Here is a 22,731-nt window from a genome sequence, read left to right as displayed (position 1 = left end):
CATGAAAGTCACTGATTACAGGAATGAGGTGTGCGCGGGTCCCCGAGATAATATTAAACAGGGGCTGCTGCATTTGAATTCAGCGCAGCACCATCACCCCAGATAAGAAAACAAGAGACGTGCTGACGGGGAACATGATAGAAGTTGGCTGTGTCATGTGTTGCAAGGCGCTTTCATGTCATTGTACATGCTTTGTTAGCACAAGTGTAGAAATCTGTGTGTGTGTGTGTGTGCGTGTGTGTTGGGGGGGGCGGTGTGTGTGTATAAGAGTAAGAAAGGAGCGGACAAAGATGGTGAAAGGCAGTCATCTTTGTGATTGGCCCATGTATCAGAGTGAGATTAGTGTCAGGAATGTCTTCCCTCTGCGGTTGACCTTGTCTCACATTGACGTTCCATATCATAGATCACCACACTGTCACAGGTGTTCTGTGTACATGTAAAGCACGTGAGTGTGTGTGTGTGATCGGGCTGCAACTAAAGATTATTTTCATTATTGATTAACCTGAAGATTATACCCTAACTTAGAGGTCAAGTGTGTATGATTTATGGGGATATATTGACAGGTACGGAATATAGTATGTTTGTATTAGTGTATAACCACGTGAAAATAACAATCATTGTATTTTCATAACCTCTGAATGAGCCATTTATATCTGCATAGTAAGAGGGTCCTCATCCAAGGTCATTGCCATGTTGCATGCTTCTACAGTAGCCCAGAGCGGACAAACCAAACACTGGCTCTAGATAGGGCAGTCTGCAATATTGTGTCAGCCACAGTCGTTACCAGCCTCTTTGTGTGGAGCAGCATTGGAAAAACAGATTTTTTTTAAAATGTGAAACTGCTTTATTCTGTATTTTTACCAGCTTAAATCACCGCGACCATTTGTTTTGGAGAGGAAGACACCTCTGCAGATAATTCCAGAACATCTGCATCTGTATCAAGTTATCAGAGGAAAAAGGTGAGCACAAATTAGCAGGTGCTGGGCTAGCTGCCCATGTAACATGCCAAACAGTGCAAGAGAAACACAGATTTGTAATGTGAAACTGCTTTATTCAGTGTTCTACCAGTTTTAATCACCAGGGCTCTCATTTATAAAACAATGCGTAGGATCCATACTAAAGACGTACGTACAAACAAAAGCTAAAAATGGCGTGTGCCAACAGTTTCTATAATCAGGCTTCCATCTCACTATCAGTGTTGCCAGTTCCCCCTCTCCAAAATGTTCGTAAGCATGGGTCAAAGTTTCTTCTGTCAAGTCTGTTTTTATACATCACGACTTTTGCGTGGGAAGTGGCGTACGCCTCTTTCAAGCCTCGTTTTGTGCATACGCAATGTTAATAAATGAGACCTGTGGCGTGTTTCTTTTGGAGAGGAGGGCAGCTCTGTGGATAATTCGGCTTCTGGTGAAAACCTCTTGAATGATGAACAATGAAGGAATTCTAATTTGGAGGTCTCATCTGGTTGCAATTTTCAGTCCTCACCACTAGATGCCACTAAATCCCCTTGAGTCCTACGCATTGCTCCTTTAAATGATTAATCGCCTGGTGTGTAAAACAGTGAAACATGATGGTCACAATTCTCCAGAACTCAAAGTTACGTCATAAAATGTCTTTTATTGTTTGTACGTACATTGTAATGTACGAGAAGGAAAGGCAGCAAAGTCTTTTCAGAAGCTGGAACCATCAGGTGTTTGGCATTTTTGTTGCAAATTGACTTGAACAGTTAATCAATCATCAAAATAGTTTGACTGATTGATTGTCACAGCCATAGTGTGTGTGTGTGTGGTTGCGTCTCAGTAATCTGACCCAGTTTGTTCACAGGGTTTAAATATATCCTACTTTTGACACAGGAGAATGTGCGAAGAAAAGGTGAAGGGGGGGCAAATATGAATCGTACTGACAAAGAACGACAGGTAGAGCAGGATAAATACACCTAGATTAACCGAGGATTTCGGCAAAAAAGCATGAAATGTCATAAAGCGGTGCAAAGAGAGAAACTGTCTGAAGGATTACAGACAGTGACTTAGACAGAGTGATGGGCAGATGGAGGGGGAATTGAGAGCCAGAGAAGGGAGACGTGGGTCGAAATCAATATACTCAGCATGCAATTACACACAGCAGAGAGGAGCAGTGTGTTGTTTTTTTCCCAGCCAGGTTCAGGGTATGTGAGCCAACAGCCCCGAGTGAAGCTGACCCCTGCAGCATCCTATAGCCTCATCTCCTCTGCCCCGGTGGGAAAACCAACAGAGAGAGCACATCTATATATAAACACAGTGCAGGGATTGGCTATATTATGTATTATTTGTTATGTTTGGCTTTTCTTTTTTATTGCTACAACACGTCCATGCCTCTCTCTTTTCGTTATCTATACAATTCTGAAACTAAGTAATAGGATTGTTGTCTTTTTCCTGCATCCATTCTGGAGTGCTAATTGTTATTTCACACACCATCGTCTCCACACCTCTCCCGCACATGACTCAACTGTTCTTTGCTCTCCTTCCCATCACCCCCCCATCTGTGCCCATGTCTTTGTCTCTCTGTCCTTCCATCTGTCGTGCTCCCTTCCTCTCTGTCTTCTTCACCCAGTGCGCGTAAAGTCAACACAACATGAGTGACCGCACATGCACCTCTTCACTGTCCAGACTGCTCCTGCGTCATTTGCTGGACAAACACATGAAGAAACAGCACCCATGAATTTGTAATCAGCAAAGGGAGGAAGAGAGAAGGGCAGGGGGCTTCCCAGACAGAAGAGGAGTCAGAAAGATAGGGAGGGAGGGAGGATTTAAAAAAAAAAGAGGAAACGTTGATATGAAACTGAGGTGAGACAGGGGGAAGGTGGAGAGTGTAGGTGTGGTGGTGTTACAGATATAGATGCAAGTCAAATGACAGAGAGAGAGAGAGAGAGATGTAGATAAAAGAGCCACTTCTCTCATTTGTCTCTCTAGGGAAGAGAGGATAGAGCTGAAGGAGAGGAGCGAAAACAAAAAGAGTGAACAGAGGAAGATGTGAGGATGTGACTCAGAGTGAGCAGAAAGCAAGAAATAGGTGCAGAGATGACTGAGGGGCGGATCAATACGGAGAGACGACATAGAAAGAGGTGGAGACTCGGCAGCGGCGGCTTGACTGTGAAGGAAAACCCTCTGCTGTTTTTTTCTCAGGATTGTTTAATATTGGTGTATGTGCGTGCATTTTTTTTTCTCGAGTGATCAGTGTAAGGGAGGAGGAGGAGGAGGAGGAGAAGGAGGAGGAGGGGGGTGATTGAGAGGGACATGGAGAGAGGCACGAGGAAACCGCTGCAGTGCATTGTCAGGCTGAGCGCACACAGGAGAGGGAGACAGAGAGAGAATCCCCCATTTTAGCTCAACAATATTACGGCAGTGCAGAGATATCTACAACAATGGCAGCCCGGCACTCTCGGCACTGGGCTATTGATCTTGTAGTGGCAGCCCAATACACACATAGTCAATGTGATTGTTGTTTTAACCTCTCATTAGATTAATGCCTGTGGTTGGTTTTGATCATTCTCATTTGCAGATCATCCAATTATGCTGTCATTGTCAGTCCCAGTAACTCAGACTGTTTAAGTAAATGTCATAATGCCTGCAGATTAGAGTACTAATAGCACAGTTATATCATTGGTGATATTGATACTTATAAAAAAAAGACAACTGTTTAAATAATGCTAATAATGCCTCCTCACATCTTTATTTAGTCCCAATCTATTCCCCTCAGGCATACTGACTTACTAACCGGATCTCTTCTAAGACACTGCACTGGAGAGAGAGAGAGAGCAGAGGGGAGAGAGGGAGAGGGAGAGGGAGGGAGAGGGAGGGAGGGAGAGACAGAGAGAGAGTGATCGAGCAAGCGCAGGAGGGAGAGAGAAAAAGAGAGAGCACAGGAGAGCAAGAAAAAGAAGCTAGAGCCGAGAGAAAGAGAGAGTCGCAGGAGGAAGAGGGAGAATGCACGGTGTCTGGGTAACACTTCCACGCTTGTATCCAGGGCCTTTGTGAATACACCATGGGATGCATCGGCTCCAGGAGACTGAGTAAGCCCCGCTTCTCTTCTCTCTCTCTCATTGCGGGCTAGAGGGGGGTTTGGGTGGGGGTGGTGGCAGAGGGGGTGAGGAGGATGAGGAGGAGGATGGGGGTCTTGCAGGAGCGAGGGGTTTGTGTGTGTGTGTGTGTGTGTGGAGAGACTATGCATGGACTGGCTTTGTATGTATATGTGTGAAGGTGCTTGCTTCTCTTGCAGTGGTCCCAGAAGCTGTACACTCAGTATACAGGCGAGATGTCAGAGACAATATGTGTTAAAATGTGGTACTCTGTGTGTGTGTGTGTGTGTGTGTGTGTGTGGTTGCATCCCCCACCATCCCTACCCTCCCCTCCCTCCCTCCTCCCATCCCTTGATTTATGATGCTGTTTGGCAGTATGTATATGTGTGTGAGTAGGAGGCAGAGAGGGATGGAGAGGAGAGGGAGGTGCGGAGAGGGGAACGCTGTGATAGTGCTTATTTATAGGGCGGTATGGCTCGGAGAAAGAGAGGAAAAAGAGACAAGGGATAATGCTATTGTCAGGGGCGTTTGCTCAGTTTGTTATTATTTGCATGAATAATAGGGATAGAGGGGGGATAAAGAAACGAGCAGCAGAGGAAGAATTTCAGCGCAGGCAGGCAGGCAGGCAGGGAGGAGGGGAGGCGGACGGATGGCGATGGAGAGAGGGGGAGAGGGAGGGGCGAATACGTGCAGGCCAGGGTGTGTGGGATTGATGGGAGTTTTCAGGTGAGGACCCTCTTGGATAGATGGCATGTTAGGAACTGCTGCTACATGGTGAAAGACTGGGAGTGGTTGTGTAAATGATACATATATTTTTTAAAGTTGTTTGCATAGATATAGTTTAACTATACTGCAGTGCATGTCTTCGTATGTTGCATGAATCACACTCAAAGGTAAAAATAAACACAGACTTCTTTTTGGTGTTAAATATTAATGAGTCACTTAGCACGTCAGGCTCTTAAAAAGCATCAGTCAGAGTGTGTTTTTTTAACGTCACTCTGAAAAGTGCATAACCTTTGCAGGGGTCGTGAATGTCATAACCAGGTAGAGAGGATTTCCTGCTTGGTTGTGCAACCCCCCTGTCCCTTTTTAAACTAAATGTAAAGATGTGATAAAGAGGATTTTAAATACATGTCCTTGAACATGCAAGAAGAAAGAGTATTACAGCACATGACACAGTTAGGAAGGCAGGTGTGAACTGAATACAGCAGGACCAGTGTTACAGCGGCTCAGGCCAGCCAGATTATAGTGTTTGACACATTGCAAAGCGGGAGAGGAGGTTAGGATCCTCTGTCAACAGTCAGGTCAAGACAGGAGACCTTACAAAGCCCCGCTGGAAATAATGTGATTGAAGAGGACAGAAGGCTTTGGAAAGGTGCCACATTAATCTGATCGTGAGCCACCTGAATACTGATGCTCCGTTTTTATTCGAGTGATCAGAGAAGCTTAAGATTTCAATAAGGCTGCTCTGGTAATAGCAGTTTCTAATCAGGGATAAATGATGATGAGCTGTGTATAAAAGGAAAAGTACACTGTAGCCTGTCAGTCACATGTAGTGGAGATCTACTCAAGGGAATACAAATGTTATTCCAAGCTGTGTGTGCTATAATCTAATACAAATGTGTAAATAAACAGTATGTTTTCAAGCAGCTTGTGTGCCTCAGCCTGGGATTCTCTCATAAGCATCGGAACCAGCGGCAGTCTCGAGGCGTGGTTGTGTTTATCCTGGGTGAGGATGGCTTTAGTGTGTGCTATTGATCAGGCTTCTCAACTGCAGTCCGCGCTGCCAAGCAGAGATCAACAGGAGGAGCAGCAGCAGCAGCAGCACTGGCTCTGTCTCTATACAGGAGTAGCCCTGATGTATCTGTCTGCCCTGTGGTAACACTATCTCTCCCAGCTCCATCGTATCCGGGTGTGTGCTCCGTGGTCAGGCAGGGATATCTGTGTGGAGGCACACGCTGCTGTAGTATGGCAAAAATCATGCCTCTGTGTGATTCGTCTGTGCCCAGCAGGTTGAAGAAGTATACTGCATAGTTTAGTTTGTTTTGGATGTCACAGGGGATGTGCAATGCTAATAGAAAGCTTTATTATCCCCTGTAAGGACAACACTTTACCCTACATATCACTTGTTATTAGAGGTCTGGCGATTTGAATTTATTCAAACAGAAAGCCCCAGACGTAAAAAACTCAAGGCCAAAAAAAGCAGTATAGTTGCAAATGTTGCAGACACTGATACATGCAGGCAGTGAGGATAGTTGGTGTGTGAGTTTGCAGCCGTTAATTCAGACCCAGTTGGAAAATAAGGGCTGACGTAAATACCACGGCTGGGGTTAATTCCCTTTCACCTTCAAGTGTTTCTTTGCCAATAAAAAGTTCAGTCTACAAATAATCTATTGAAGATAAACTCCTTATCACTGCAGTATTCTGTATGTTAATGGTCATAGGCATAGATTTCAGGGGGGACGCAGGGAACGTGTATTTGTCCCCACCTCATAAAAACATAAAAATAGGAGAGGACTTTTATTTAGATGAAATTAAGTAAGTTTTCACCATAAATCGATGCAGTAAATTATGTGTTTGACGCTCAAAATTTATGTTATATATATATATATATATATATATATATATATGTCTCACACCCCAATGTTCAAAACAAAACCTTTGCCCTTGTTACTAGTTATTTTGGTTTGTGTTTTAAACTGACTCTTATAACATCTGCTGTAGCCCAGCATCCCCTCACCACCACTGTAACTGAGTCAGGTGACACAATGATGTACAGTGGATGAGATGTCCGCATCCATCACCCCTTCAGAGAGCAAAAGGCCTTGAGAAGCATATGATGGGAGGTGCACATTCTTCTTCGCCTCATCAGTGAGGAGAAGGCAGCAAGATCTACTGCAAAATCACTACCGACTGTATTTTTTGTCGGTGACTCAGCTCGTGTGCAGTACACAGCTTATGTATGCTTCATTGAGAGCAAATCTCCACAGCTGCCGAACACAGTGTAGGTTATTCTGATACAGGCACCGTGATGTTGATCACGTTCCTAGATGTAGTGTTGATAATGCCATTACCCGTAACTGTGCTAAAAGTACTCAGCATCAGAGGCATTTTTTCTGTATCCACTTACCAGGCCACGCTATAGGCTACATGTGAGTGCTGGAAACATTAATCACTGTGTAATTTAGGGCATTGTGTGCAGTGTGAAGATAACTGCTATGGGTCAGGCTGCAGTGGTGAAATTATAGATATGAATGTGGGGCATTATGACAACTCTCACCTGTTTGTGCCGCCTCTCAGCAGACTGTCTCTATACTTTCTCTAAGTTGGCTTTGGTAAGGTGCCACGCCACTGATGCACCACTTACTGATTCAATTAGCACTAATAGCTGACTCCGTGTGTGCGTGTGTGTCTGCACATATTTTTCTGGCACTGAAATGTGTTTGTAGCACAGTTATCTAAAGTGGCATTGAGTGTGTTGTCATACTCATGATCTTGTTTGCTAGCTATTTGATCACATAGTTACAGACTTAAATCATCATTTTGCCAGTTTTAGACTGTTAAATACCGGTAAAGTTCTTTTGCAACAGCTTGTGTTTAAACAACATTTAACATTTTTGTTTGTTAAGTGAAAAAGAGCTTTGTACAAAGTCATGTTTATTTGTAGAAAAGTATGTTTCTACATCTTATGATATTTTAAAAAAGGACCGTTTTGGTATTGATAGACTCCAGAGGTGTGGATTTGACTCACATGACTTGGACTCGAGTCAGACTCAAGTCACAAGTCTGATAAATTTAGACTCAACTTGACAAAATCATAAAGTCCTTGCAAATCAACTTGGACTTAAACCCCAATGACTCGTGATTTCACTTTGACTCTAGCCTTTTTATTTGAAAATACTTGATACTTAAAAAAGAAAATATGCCACAAATCAGTTAATTTACATTATATTACCTCAACCAAACTATCATTAATGCTATTTATTCCCTGCAAGCTGACACTCAAGTCCTCAGAAGATCCACTTTGTTTGAACCAATCTGACAGCATCCACTCATGTTGTAGGAGAAAACCACGAAGAACTTACGTTAAGTTACTGAGCACCAGTTGGAAATATAATACCAAAGATAATTTTGTTTGCATGCGTAAATGACATGGTGGTCAACAAAAAACAAATTGCGGTAAACAAAACATGTGAGTGGAAAATTACAAATGGAGACGCAACAACTTCCTACAAAATTGTTTTAACAAATAGGTAGAGTTAAAGTCAAGAGCACAGTATGACTTGTTTGGAGCTTGAAACTCAAAGTTTAGAATTTGGGACTTGTCTTGGGATTAATTCAAGACTTGCCTGTCTTGACTTGGGACTTGAATAAGGACTTGAGTGCCTACTAGCCAACCCCTGAATAACTCGGGTTTTGTGTTGCTAATTTTAAAATATTCCAAACAGTGCCCAGTTTGTCTGCCTGCATGTTCATCTATCTATCTATCTATCTATCTATCTATCTATCTATCTATCTATCTATCTATGCATCCATGCATCCACCCACCCACCCACATATATATATATATGTGTGTATACTGGTATATTTATATATGTGTCCATGCATGGACCTGTGAATGACCTCAAGTTTACATCCGCCTCTCATACGATGCGGTCTTGCTGCAGTCTATATTCATACGCACGTAGGCCCATGTGTGGGTGGTGTATAGGCACCACTGTTGCTTCACTGCTGTGTCCCATCTCTCTGTTTTCGCTGCTGCACTACAGAGAGGGATTCCCTGTCATTAATTTAAAAACCCAAACACCCCCGCTAACACCGTGCCTTTACACACACTCACTCGACAACTGATACCAGGTCCCGCATTAGCCAGTTTGCAGCCTGCCTGTAAACTGGCAAATGTGGCAGACTGAGGTGGAGGCTGATTGATTGGCTTCTGTCCAGGTGGAAAAGCCTTGCGCACATGAACACATTCAAGGTGAATGAGTCAGTGATGTAGTGCCTCAGAGACAAGAGGGGACCCGATGACCCTTACCTGTGTTGGTGTGTGGCAGCTTATGTGTGTGTGTACACTCAAGGACTCCGGTGCAGCGTATATAGCAAAGGGTCTTTAGCTACAGATTTATGTGTCATATTCTTTATGGTGTGCCTTGTCACAGGATGCCAGGTACAAGCCCGGATCACTGTTGGAGGGGAACTGATTAAAATGTATATAGGTGTGTCTATATGTGCTTACTCTGCCACAGAGCATTTTCAGACTGTACGTGTATGTGGCAGATCAGAAATAAGAGGCCTGTGTGTGGGCACATGATGGCAGGCGTTTCTGTAAACAATGTGACTCAGCCGCAGAGTGTGTTATGAAATTGAAACATAATGCTGTGAAAGAGAGAATTTCATCTCTGCAATTTGATCGGTGAGAGAGTGTGTGTGAAGTTATGTGCCATTTGTGTGTGCACTCAGCATTAGTGCGCAAACCAGCGTTGGTTGTGTCAGTGTTATCTGCAGCTACTAACCACTCTAGTGCTGATAAGGAAAAAGGCCACGTTCTCAAAGGCGGGATGACTCCTTTGAATACCAAGGAGCAAGAAAATAAAGATTTTCTGCATACAACGTGCTGTCTGCTGAACGACTGGTTGATTTCCTTCGCCTCTGCAGGTTTTTTCCCTCCATCTAAACAGAATCAGATAACAGCTTTTTTCTGTTACAGGTCTAAATATTCATTATATATTTAGCAGGCTATTAGGATGTTTATGGAAGTGATCAGGTTGATGATGCTGGGCTGCAGCTGCCTGTGTCAGGATACATGCTGTAGATTTTCAGATACGACAGTCAGTGCACCAGTGACTGCTGTAACCTATTTATCCTGTATCAGTGATGGAGATCTGCACAGGATGGCAGCCACATTCATGCCTGAACAGATTAATGAGGCATGTCAGGCTGGGGGCATGTAGATTGGGAATGCCATTTCACCAAGTTAATGGCAGTAGCTCATGCTGTGCTCGAGTGTCTGTGTAAGTGTCAGTCAGAGACGTGTGAGGAGTATGTCCTGAGACACACTTGGCTCTATTTTTCTTTCCTCGACCAAACTCTTCCAACCATCTGGGCTCAGGTCCTCAGCTGTGTTCCTGCTGAACTCTGGAGCTCTGTAACCCAGCATCTGCACATCTCGCTGCAAGAGGGCTGCAATCCAAGCTGGTGCCCCGTCGTGGCAACCAGCCTTACTGCAGCTGTCATGGTAAACAAGCACCAAGCCCCCTTGGTTCTTCAGCGTTATTGCTGCAGGGCACTGGGAGTACAAAAAGACAGATGACGCTCAAACGCTTCCCACTTCAGCAGGAGCCGTCAAGCCACTACAGTCAGAGCTGGAGTTGACAGTGCAGCTGCTGCAGATCTTTGGTTGTTCGTTACACACGGCCGCACTGCTCCCTCTTTTTTATCCCTCCTCCGTCTCCCCTCCCTCCCTGACTCCTTCTCCATCCTTCTCCTCGGCTGAGCTAAGCCTAGCTCCCCTGTGACCGCAGGGGGGTATCCAGCGCTGCACCGCTGTGTGCGCGGGGGAGGAGGGAGAGCGCCAGGGGAGGAAAAGCTGGCTCAGAGCTCTGGTCATGTGCTCTGTTGTTGTTGCTGTTTCCTCAAGGAGGAATCCTGCCTCTTCAGGAGCAGAATTACGCATTCGCTTACTGTGCTGCTGAGAGCTCAAGAGCATCAGCTATCCCGGTGCAGAAACACACAGCGTGGCTTAAGAAAGCACCGAGATCCTGGATAATGACTACTGACCCATCATCTTTACAGATATTCCGAGAACTACAAACAACTCTGACTAATCACAGCATGATATAGGCATCCAAACCCTCGTGGCTCACTTCACAAATAGCACAGGCTTTGATGTAATCTCATTTGAGGCACACACACACTGTCATATACATACAGCTACAGAAGCACACACACTGTACTTAATGTTTCTGGTCCATTGCTGTGTAAAGGCTGGAGGGCTTCCCAGTAGGAGTTTGTACTGCTGTATTCCAGAAAACTCTTGAGCCATATTGTGATTCATGTGGAGAGAGTGACTGCTAATCTACTAATTGGCCAAACGAGGCTGAGGGATGCAGAGGAGAGAAACTAAGGATGCCAAAGCCAGGGAGAGAAACAGAGGACAAGAGGGATTGGCGTTGTGTGTGTCCCTGTGTATTATACTGTATCTAGATGTGTGTGGGTGTGCACATACATTCATGTGTAGTTTGTGTTTGCAGAGCGGATTTTTAACCCAGATGGGGAAGAAAAATCTGGGACAGTATCTCCCGCCCAGGCAGAAGACAAGGCATCTCTCTGTCTAACTGATATCACCCCATAAGTAACCACCTCACACCGACACCACACTCCACATTGCCAAAAATCAAACCTGTCTGACTAATCCCTCTGAGGTCACACAGAGTTCATTTCTAACAGTGAAAGTAGCGCCTGAATGTAAATGTGTCCACCCTCTCTGACAATGGCAAGTCCTGGTGCAAAGTGGTTTCTTCATTTCTACAGTTTGGGGGCTGAACCAGAGTCGTTTCACCGCTTTCTTTTTCAGGAATGCTTTGTTCGCACTCCCACAGTCTCTCACAGTTTGATAGCAAAAAGGTGGATTTGCAGTGGAGCGGGGAGTTCTGTCAACAGCTGCCGTTAGTGCCCTTAAACACGGTTAAAACGCTTAGACTGTAAAAACAACAATTGGCAGTGGCATTTGTTGGGACTGGGGCTGGGATTTGCCCTTGAATGGTGTATTTTAATTTGTCACACAAGTTAAGTTGCTTAAAGTAAAGTAAATTATGTTTCCAAAACAGCTTGAGTTTTACAGAGTGAAATATTTTCAATCCAAAACTGATGTTATGTTTTCCTGTCAGGTCCTTAACAGCAGTGAGCACAACAATGTTTTGCTCTCTCTCTCTCAGCTGAACACGGAGAAACTGGTAATAGCACATCATTAAGAGACCTTAATGGGCCATAATGCATTACAGAAAAAAGAAATGTTAGAAAAATGTACAAGGAGCATCTTCTTACATATAAATTAAGAGAGGAAATTGGCTGATATTAGATTTTGGACATTGATATTGCCTGTTTCATCCAACTTGAAATTATGTCCAACAAGTATTCAGTATTAAAGGTCCAGTGTGTAGGTTTTAGAAGCATCTACTAGCAGAAATTGTATATAATACTCATAATTATGTTTTCATTAGTTTATAGTCAGCTAAAAATAAGAATTGTTGTGTTTTTTTGTTACCTACAGACCAAAGATTTGCAAAGAATTGAGGTGAAACTTGCAACTACTTGCAATGCGCAGGTCTGCAACATTCTGAAAACCTGCCAGTTTACACCAATGTGACTAGACAGGATGATGCATCGCCCCCATAGCAACAACTCTATGTGCCTCCGTTCGGATTTCCAGCTTTTCAGGAAGTTAAAAATGGCTGTATATTATACATGTCTACAGCCACAGGATTACAAATGAGATGGACTTGGGCTTGGCAGGGAGAGAGGGCTGCTGTCTGAGAATGCTGCAGCAAGCAAACATACCATCTGCTGACAGTTTGTACCTGACTTGGCCGGTGGACTTTGCCACAAGCTGATTGGCTGTTGAAACAAGTGACCTGCCTTACCTAAAACCAGCCACTGGCAAGTGGACAAACTGAATCACAGGTGACACCTTCATCCAGCCTGAGTCAAGCTGAGATGGGCAGGTTTACACCTGTGTAGCTTTTCTTTGCAACATCCTAAAAAGGTTTCATCGCAAATGCTCGGCCTGAACTGGGTTGTATGATTAACTCTTTATATCTACATACAGGAAGAGGTTTTCCTCCAGGGTGACCTTCAGTAGCCTAGAAAGGACAAATCAAACACTGGCTTTAGATAGGGCCGTTCACAAATTTCACATTGGCTACATAGTTTTCCTACATGCTTGGCACACAGCAAGCTCACAGCTAGAGCTAGCCACTAAACACTACACGCTGGACCTTTGAAGGGACACTCTATCAGCCTGACATCGCCAGACCAAATCGTAAATGCACATTAGACTGGAACCTCTCAGATTATTTTCAATTTCCAAGGGGCGTACTCGACAGCCTTAGACCTAGCCTGGTTCCAGACCATAGACCCTGCCCACTCAACTGAGTAGGCTTGCATCTCTGGTCTGGCATACTTCAATGAATTTGCGATTTATCTCGTCCAAACGCTGGATGGACCAATGAACGCCGGGGAGTCTAGCGATTAGCCAATCAGCGCCACGCTGATGTCAAGCTGTACACCGCTGGGTAACTGGTGAGGATAGCAACAATGGCGACCGCTACAGATCCTACAGACCACATTAACGAGGCTATCGAGGTATTTCGCCACTACTCGCGTTAATGGAGGACCAAATTAAGGAAGCTGCTAAACTGGATTTAACAGCGATGCAGCTGGGCGTGCACGACGACGGAGACATTTTAAACGGGCAATGCTCGCTTGTTTTCGGCACCCCCAAGGCATGGATACTAATGACGTCAGATTCTGGGTGAGTCGTTGATCTCTACTGATTGGTTAGGGAAAAATCAAGTTCCCTCCCCCTTGTAAATCGCCTTCAATGGAAGCCATGTCAGACTGAAGGTTCTGGGAGCTTCAGTCTGACACTCAGGCTACCTTAGACCAAAATGCCTCTGGACACAATTGGATAGACCTACAACCAGTGCTAAGCCATGGACAAATATAAAAAAGACTATAGCGTGCACAAATTAGCTGTGATAGTGTCGCATCAATGTCTGTGAATGAGTGTTGCCGTTTTCACCATCAGAATTTGAAAATAGTACTCCAACAGAAAGTTTCACATCAGCTGCAGCCATGTTGGTTGCTTTTGCAAGCCAAAAATAACGTCATCAGGTACTTTGTGTAAAGTTAGAAGGCCCCACAATTTGCCAGCCATCATATTCTACCCGCTCCATATTAGAGAAATGGTTGTGATTGGCCTGAAACGGGCCAGGTTGACTGGTACTCTGTTTTAACAACTAATCACCTCCAATTTCTAAGTCAAGTTTTGTGTTAGAAATCTGCAGAGACTCATTAAATCTGTGGAGTGTCCCTTTAAGGTAAATTTACCCCGGTGATGTACAACCAAACAGCTATTTATGCATACAGGGACTTTGTGTACCGTCTATGGTGATGTTGAGTGGTATTTAGGGAAACCTAGGAGCCCTAACTATGGGAGGAATGCACAAACTGGGTTGAGGGAAACTGGGTTGAACTCAATGGGACATAAAACACTCCACCACTCCTGGAAGTAACTCCTCAGATAATATATGATGATATTTGTAACAGAGGACCCCTGAAATGAAAGAATCCAACCTGGTCTCACTCTGAGACGAGGTCGGAGTGAGAATGTGTCGGAGGATCCCATGTTTGAGTGCTGTATTAACTGTGCAAATGGAGCGTGGTGGTCCCGATTTGTAGTTGGCACACCCTTCCCCGTGCGAGAAAAGGGGGGTCAGTTTCTGGAATGAAGTCTGTCCCTCGTCTCCTGCCCTCACAGTGATCTGATGCGACTGGATGGAGTTCAGAGGGAAGGGTAATATCTGAGAGCCCAACAGAGACAGAGCAGAGCTGATGTTTGTGAATCACTGGGTCAGTGGGTCACAGACATCACTGGACATCCAGAGAGCCAACAACTCTCTGTGTTTTCTCGGAGCTGCCGAGGAATCGCTTGTGATTGCCAAATGCAGCTGTGGAAAAACACAAAACATGATTGGCTCAGCAACACGTGCAAACACACACACACACACACACACACACACACACACACACACATAGTGCTGAAACAGGAGTGAGCCCCTCTGAGAGTTGCACACATGCATAGAGACCCTCTGATACAGAGAGCAGGCACCTAGAGACTGAAGCTGTGTTTAAACTCCATTACCAGTACAGTCTCTCTAATTAAACCAATGTTTTAATTAGGATTTGGACAGCCAGGAAAGAGGAAGGATAATAATGTTCATTTATCCAACAGAGAGGGTCTATTTCTGATGACTCCTATCTGCCGTGTGCTGGGCGGGTGGCTCTGTGTATGATCTGCCACTGACTCTTTGTAGTGCATTTTCAACCGACATGCAGGTTCCACTTACATGTAGAGGAAGTTTATTAAGGAAAGAAAGATTTGACTTGGCTCATTTAAAGCTTACACCAGAGGTTAGACACTGGTGGGGGTGAAATAAAGCCTGCGGGTTGTTGATGGAAACTCTCAGTTGAATCTCCTGGACATCATGACAGGAGAGGTAACACTGGAATAGTGAATTTGAATAAATCACAGTTAAAGAGGACAAAGGAGGCCGATCTCTCATTTTTACACCAATCTGAGTATTCGCTATGAAGAAGTTAACTTACGTCTAAAATAGGGAAGAAATCTTTATTTATTGATATACTAATATGTGTTATCAGCCAAACATTTTTATTCAACATTTAAGAGGCTCTACGTGAAATTCAGACTATATGAGTTGTCAGGACACGCGCTCAGCTAACAGTGCTAGCTCCGCAAACAGCGCTAAACAACAGCAACAGTGCTGACAGAGCTAATGGTGTTAACCAGTGGGGAATGCGCAGTGACACTGCCCTGATGTTGGCGGTAACCACCGTATGAGCGCACGCAAAGCGGCAGCGATGAGTTGACCACTGGGATACACACATGCATTAACATGTACAGGCAGCTGGATAGGCTTACTACAACAAACCACAGAGAAGCTCAGGTTACAGCGCATACAGAGGTAGTGTGACTTCATCCTCTGCTCAGGACGCCATTACTCCAATATATCTTTACATAGCAAATAGTGGTTTGCTGATATATTTGTGCTCTGACTGTTGCATATAGACTTTTTAAACACAGGTGATAAGGATTTAATTCAGTTCATGGAGTATATTTGACACTAGAAAGGCTCTTAACTATGTCCCAGATGTAAATTAGAAGTAGGAAATTGTATGCATATGGTTAGAACTGTATTATTTCATATTTCTTTGGGGGAAAAGTGTTGCAGAAATCTTGACCACACATATCAGAGGGAATATACTTACAGAACCTTGCTGTTGTTTCTTTAAGGGGACACTTTAAAGCTTACAATCCTTACTAATTTTATCAAAATGTTTCTGGCAGTAGTGAAAACAGCAGCCAATATGTGTAACACAGCAATCCCCCTTCTGAGTCAGTGTGGTTAAAGGAGCTGTTAGCCTGTGTTCCTTATGAAAACAAAAATGATTATTTTAGTTTTTGTTTTATTTCATGGTATTATTCCTCCTACATTTCAAGAGTGTTTTTACTGTTGCAGATATATTTATCTTATCTTGTTTATCTTGCTTCTTAAGGGGAGTGATATTTTGTGTGTGTCTGCATATGTGTGTGTGCGTGTGTACTTGTACTTGCCAGATAGTGAGCACCAAAACGTGTTTTTAACCAGCTAATTATTGTAACTTTGACAGTGCGGGAAAAGGAAAGCGACAGAGATGATTAAATGGGAAGAAATAGCAGAAATTCACCCTTAGATGAATAAGAACAGAACATTTTCCTTATTGGACGTCAGCCAAAGCTTTATGAATTGTAGTATTGTTAGATCACAGAACATTTTGTGGAAGCAAGGCTTCTTGTGTGATTTGATTAAGAATTGATTTAAATGCAATGAATAACAATATACTTTCCTTCTCTCCTCTCTCTTGTCTCTTCCTTTACCCTGCTCTCAGCGGGAGATGGCGTCCCAGTCCAGAAGGATGGGGAGCAGGTAAGCTTTCAGTTCCTCTGGCTCACCCCCTCTTGTTGACTTCCTCTGACAGTGGACTGTTGTCACTCCACCTGAGGAACCAACATGGCCACTGATTTAAAAAAAAAAAAAAAAAAAAAAAACACAGGCAGCTACATGATGAGCTGCAGCAGCTCACCCCACTAGCTCTCTGTGACTTAAGGTGCCAGTGCTTACGCTAGTAGAGTAGTGAAGTAGCACGCACATCATGTCAGTGTCAGTCGCTTAACTTCCACTACACCTCCCCGCCCTCGAGATGGGGTGGTGTAGCTGGAAGACTGAACAATCACTGGTTCGGTCGGCTCATTGTTGTTGCTGTGACGTCCGCTGCTTGATGTCCATCTGACAGAGTCACTGCTCAGTGCTCGTTGAAAGCAAAACAGCAGAGGCATCACTGTGTCTTTCTCCAACTTCTTACACACCATGACTATCTCCTTTTACCACTACTCCCCTCTCCTTCCCTGCTGCTTTACTGATCCCGTGCTCTAAAACTGATCCCTCTGAGACAGGACACAGGAGAGGGAACCATTTTGGACTAAAATGTAGAGAACTCTACTTTTTAAATGCACTGTGGACTGATTCCATCATTTATTTATGAATTGTGCCCCAGAATGCCCTTCGGTCCTCCGTAGAGGGGGGAAAAAACAGCCACAGCCACACACACACACACACACACACACACACATGCACACACACATCAGTGTTGTCAGGGCTATTGGAAGCAACATAGGAAAAGCTGCTTCAAGGGGCCCAGCTCTACCACTCAAGTTTCTTAAATCTCTCATAAGAGCCACTCCTGCAGAGGGAGAGGAAGAGAGTGAGGAAGTCCAGGAGCGAGAGAGTGGGAGCGAAGAATAGAATTACAAGAAAAAGAAGGAGTGAAGAAAAGAACGGGAAGAGGCTGATATTGATTAACATGAGCTATCTGGATACATGCTGCATGTAGCTGATGGAGATAGTGAACACCACCCCTGGTAGTCATTCTCTCATGATGTCATTCAGCATTAAATTACCTCTTCTTTACACTTAACAGTCCGCCGACCAGCGATGATAAGCAATTGAGTACAATTTTGAGGCGTTGGTGCTTTCTTAAGCTAATTTATGCTTCTACTACAATGCAGAGGAAACACTGTACTGCACTACAAATCTGTTTACACGTGGATATAGTTAACATAATAACATAACACAGAGCACTTTTACCTTTAACACTTTAAGTACATTTTGCCAATAATACTTTTGTACTTATACTTTAGTGAATACAGGACTTATTCTTCTAATTAAGTGTATTTTTTATTATTATATTTCTGTTTTTCATTTGTATGGAGGGAAGAAATGAAGTCAGGAAGAACAAAACTCATGTTTAAGCTCAAATTAATAGATTTCTCTTATGTTTGTATGGTAAATATGAAGCTACAGCGAGCAGCTGGTTTGCGTAGCTTAGCACAAAGACTAGAAACGACTAACCTGGCTCCGACCAAAGCTAACAAAATCCACATACCAACACTCTAAAGCTCACTAATTAACACGTCATATCTTGTTTATTTAATCTGTACAAAACCAAATGGAAAAATGTTTTTACAAGGATCATATGCCCGACTATCTCTTGACCAGGCACAGAAATTTACTGGAGTCTCTACTTGCCTTGCCAACCAGGAAGAAGGTTTTTGTACAGATTAAACAAACAAGATATTGAGCCCTATTTTACACCCAGTGCAAAGTGGTGCACTGCGCAACGAAACTGTGATTGCAAGTTTCAGACCAGCACAGTTGTCATTTTCACAGCCAGCACCCACGTTGTGTAAGTAGCAAATGTACTTGTGCTCTTTGGCAGTAGGTCTCAAAATGAGGTGTGGTCAGGCGCATTGTTGGCACATTGTTATTTTCAGGCAGCAAAAAGCAATTGCACCATTGACCAACACTATCCTGCTATTTAAAGAGCGCATTATCCAGATAGTAAGACGTGCCTACATAGGCGTACACTCTGCTTGTTACACACACAGGGACATGCGGATGGGTTGTGGGTGGGTGAAATAATAATGAGGAGAATATTAATCACATTCTCTAAAACATGAACGCAGCAGAGAGCACAGAGCAGAGCTGCTGTCCAACTCCCATTAACAGAAAACATTTACAGGGTGTCGGTGGCTTGGTGGTGGAGCGGGCGCCCCATGTGCGGGGCTGTTGCCGCAGCAGCCCGGGTTCGAGTCCAGCCTGTGGCCCTCTGCTGCATGTCATCCCAGTGTGCCATGTGCAGGTGCACCTGGCTTTTAAAGTGAATGGGAGATGACACTGATTAGTTGAAGTTACGTCACACCCTCAACACACCCATGATTAATTAAGGGATTAAATACAACCCCTTTGCCACTTGCGCCCAGATTATACACCGTTTAACGAGCAGAAGTGGTTGGGCACGCCCTTAATGCAAATGCACCATGTACTTTAGACCATGCACTCTAGATGATTTAAATAAGGCCCTTTATGAGCTAATCAGTGAGCTTTAGGGGTGATGGGAGGTAGCTTTTTTATTTGCCAGAGCCAGGCTGGCTGTTTCCCTCTACTTCCAGTCTTTATGTGAGCTACCACACAAACACGAGAGTGCAATCAAACTCCGAGCAAGAGAGTAAATAAGCATATCTCCCACAATGTCAAACTGTTCCTTTAATAAAAGGATCTGAGTACTCCCTCCTCTGCTGCTGTTTACATTGCAGGGTTTCACATATATACAAATGGAGACGCGGCCACCTTTGTGACAGGCTAGGAAAAATAATAAACTACACTCTTTGAAAAACAAACCTGGAGAGGATACATGTGTGATAAATGTCGGGGACCGGTGAGATTTTTCCAGTTTTGTTTATTTACTGTTTTGTTTTCGCTCAGCCTCGACCGACAGGAAGGTGAAAACATTTCAGCACAGCCACTAACCCACCAGTGTCCCCAGTCTAGTTAGCGTCTGATGGAGAGGAATGCTGTGGCAGAGGCTGCTGCTTATCTGCTTTGTCCCCAGCATCTGCCTTTACACACACACACACACACACACACACATGAACACACAGCCTCCCGTTCCTCCTGATAGCCTCAGTCCCCTGTCTGTCTGCATCATCAGATACCGTTCGACACAGCACTGACATCTCTCTCACTCACACTCGATTTTCCGCTGGCTTTCAGTGTTTTTGGCAGCACATGTAACCAGAGAGGAGACTCATTCATCCGTAGCGTATTCACTCTGCTATACAGAACTAAGCAAATATACTGATCCCTGTTTAATCCCCTCCCTTCTCCCTGTCATTCTGGTCCTTGACTCTTCCTCGTCCCTGGAAAATCCTGTGTATCTGTCTCTCTTCTTCTCCCTTCTCCGAATTTGTTTCTCCTCCTCTGCATGTCCGATGTGCAATCCCCCCCTCTGTCCGTCCTCTCTTCGTCTTCTCCCATTTCCCGTCCCATGCACGTCAATGTTCTCTCTGTCCTGTCACTCTCTCACTCTGTCCTGCTCCTTCTTTCCCCATCCCTCCCTCCTCCTATTTCTCTTCCTCAGCATGGACGTTCAGAATTTTCATGGGAAGGAATCAATGTAAGTGTTGTGACACCATTCCTTCGTCTACTACTTTTCTTCCTCTATCTATTTGTTCCTTTCACCTGTTTTGATTTAACTCACCCTTTAGCCATGAGCTCCCCGCCCCACCCTCACGACTCCCCTTCACCTCTGCCTTACAGTTGATCTCTTTCGGTTTATCGTAGTGGTGCACAGTAGTGGGCACAGTCAGAATTACTTATTTGTGCAGGATAATAAAGTACACAGCTAACTTGGAATCAGGATTTGGGTAATGCAGGTTTTATCTTGTGTATTAACCCAACATCTCTATCACTTCTCTTCTCCACTCACCCCTCTCTGACACACACTGTCTCGATGTCTTTGTGTGCCCCGTCACACTTCCCATACTCTCCTTTTCTCTACACGTTTCCCCCCTTCTCCATTCCTCTTTCTTCTCTCCCTCTAGCTGTCTATGGAAGACACCACGTCAATCCTGCCTCGGCTCAAGAGGAACTCAAACGCCTATGGCATCGGCGCTTTGGCTAAGTCTTCTCTGTCAGGTGTGTCAGGTGTGTGTCTGTGCTGTAAACTGGTAAAATGACCCCATGTTGGCTCGGCCCCAAGCGGGCGCTGGAGTCAGCATGGTACCCGAAACGGGTTCCCCTGTATCACTTCCTCTCCACACTGTGATAACACTAGTCAATGGCTCCCCCCTGAGTCATTGATGGAATGAATTCAGCCTGCAAAACACAACGCACACGCACACATAGCGCATCATCATGCAGCTTGTTGCTCTAAGAAAAGGTGAGTGTTGAGTGGGAAGTGTAGTTTTTCCATGTTAAGTGGTTGTGAAACTGTGTTGTCCTGAACAAGTAGTAGTATGGATGTTTTGAACCGTGTAAAGTGCTTTGTTCAACAGAGTTTTAAGTGCAGTGTAGTGCAGTGTTGTTTTGGTTTAATCCAGTTGTTTCGTGCAGTGCAGTTTATTTGAGTGCAGTGAAATGTAGTGCAGCTGCTGCACTGTGTGGCGTGGTACAGATTTGTCCTGTAATTTATTCCTATAATTTATTCATAAATCTCATCTCCATGCGCCACCATCAGAGAGAATCAAACAACCAGGGATTTACAGTACGTGTCATCATGTGCCGGTCACATGAAAAAGTGGAGCACAGCCATTATGCAGATATCATTTCCTGCTAGGCAGCAGGAAGTGAATTTCTTCTTTAAAATATATACTGTATGTTCTGCAGTGTTTGCATGAGTCGAGTTCTCAGGCAGACAGCGAGGAGAAAGAGAGCAGTTTTCTGCTTACCCAGCGCAGCTTAGCGGAGGTGTGAAAACTATCATGTCAACAAGCCAACCTCTCATTACTCATGCCACACAGCCACCTCACCCCAATTAACCTATTCCATCCCATGGTGCACCTTTGTCAGACAAGACACATCCATTCCCTCCTCTCCTCCTTGTAGCCCGTACAGACAATGGCTTAGTCTCATTAAACATGTGAATGTCACCTCAGCAACCCTTCGTCATTTAGCTCTTCTCATAATCGATGTTCATGAAGACCCTCATTAAACTACAGGCATTAGAGAAGTAGGATTGGACTGACAATGTTTTTCTGTACCTCATTATCTTTGTTGAAACTGCCAATAGTCAATATTCAGTATATATATTTTTAAAAATTGACAATTTTGTGCCTCAAACATCCCCTTCAAAGCAATAGCTGTACATATTTACTTAAACTTTAAAGGGACAGTTCACCCCCAAATCAAAAATACATATTTTTCCTTATACCTGTAGAGCTATTTATTGATCTAGATTGTTTTTGTGTGAGTTGCCAAGTGATGGAGGTATTGGCTGTAGAGATTTCAGCCTTCTCTCTAATATAATAAAACTAAATGGTGCTCAAAGCACCAAAAAATACATTTGAAAAACTCAACAGCAATGTCTCTTTCCAGAAATTCCGACCTGCTTACTCAAGATAATCCACAGACCTTGTTGTGAGCAGTTTCATGTAGGAACTATTTTCTTTCTACTGAACGACATCCATCACTGCATCTACTGCTAGCTCACCTACCACCACTGAGCTAGCTAACTTTACAGCTCAGCTGATGAGGATGCCATTAACGTTTACATCTCGTGCCGTAACAAACGTGCCTCTCATCCATGAGTAGATGCACCCTTCCTCCTGCACAGTGATGTGGTTGGCGGGTGTAGTTCGGTTGAAAGAAAATAGTTCCATGGGCGAGAGGCTCATGACGGCGTGAGATGTCAACATCTACTGCTAGCTAACTTTACAGCTCAGCTGTTTGCTGTCACAAACACAATCCTCTCATCCACGAGAAGATGCACGCTTCCTTCAGTGCTGT

General features: G+C 44.2%; 1 protein-coding gene across 8 annotated transcripts in view; it reads left to right on the top strand.

Annotated features, from left to right (window-relative positions):
* The window catches only part of fam131bb (family with sequence similarity 131 member Bb), a 38,087-nt gene that overhangs the window by 4,481 nt on the left and 10,875 nt on the right, over positions 1-22,731 (top strand). For 2 of the 8 annotated variants that reach the window (XM_049583665.1, XM_049583664.1), the window contains exons 4-5: positions 865-959; positions 16,778-16,815. In XM_049583665.1, the coding sequence (XP_049439622.1) occupies positions 865-959; positions 16,778-16,815 (133 nt within the window). Of the gene's footprint in view, positions 1-864; positions 960-3,457; positions 4,046-16,777; positions 16,816-20,365; positions 20,402-20,828; positions 20,932-22,731 lie in introns of those variants that run through there. The other 6 variants (XM_049583667.1, XM_049583666.1, XM_049583670.1 and 3 more) reach the window with 6 other exon arrangements.

This window comes from Epinephelus fuscoguttatus, linkage group LG8 (genome assembly GCF_011397635.1).
Source record: "Epinephelus fuscoguttatus linkage group LG8, E.fuscoguttatus.final_Chr_v1".
Taxonomy (NCBI): domain Eukaryota; kingdom Metazoa; phylum Chordata; class Actinopteri; order Perciformes; family Serranidae; genus Epinephelus; species Epinephelus fuscoguttatus.
This window is presented reverse-complemented; position numbering and strand designations above follow the sequence as displayed.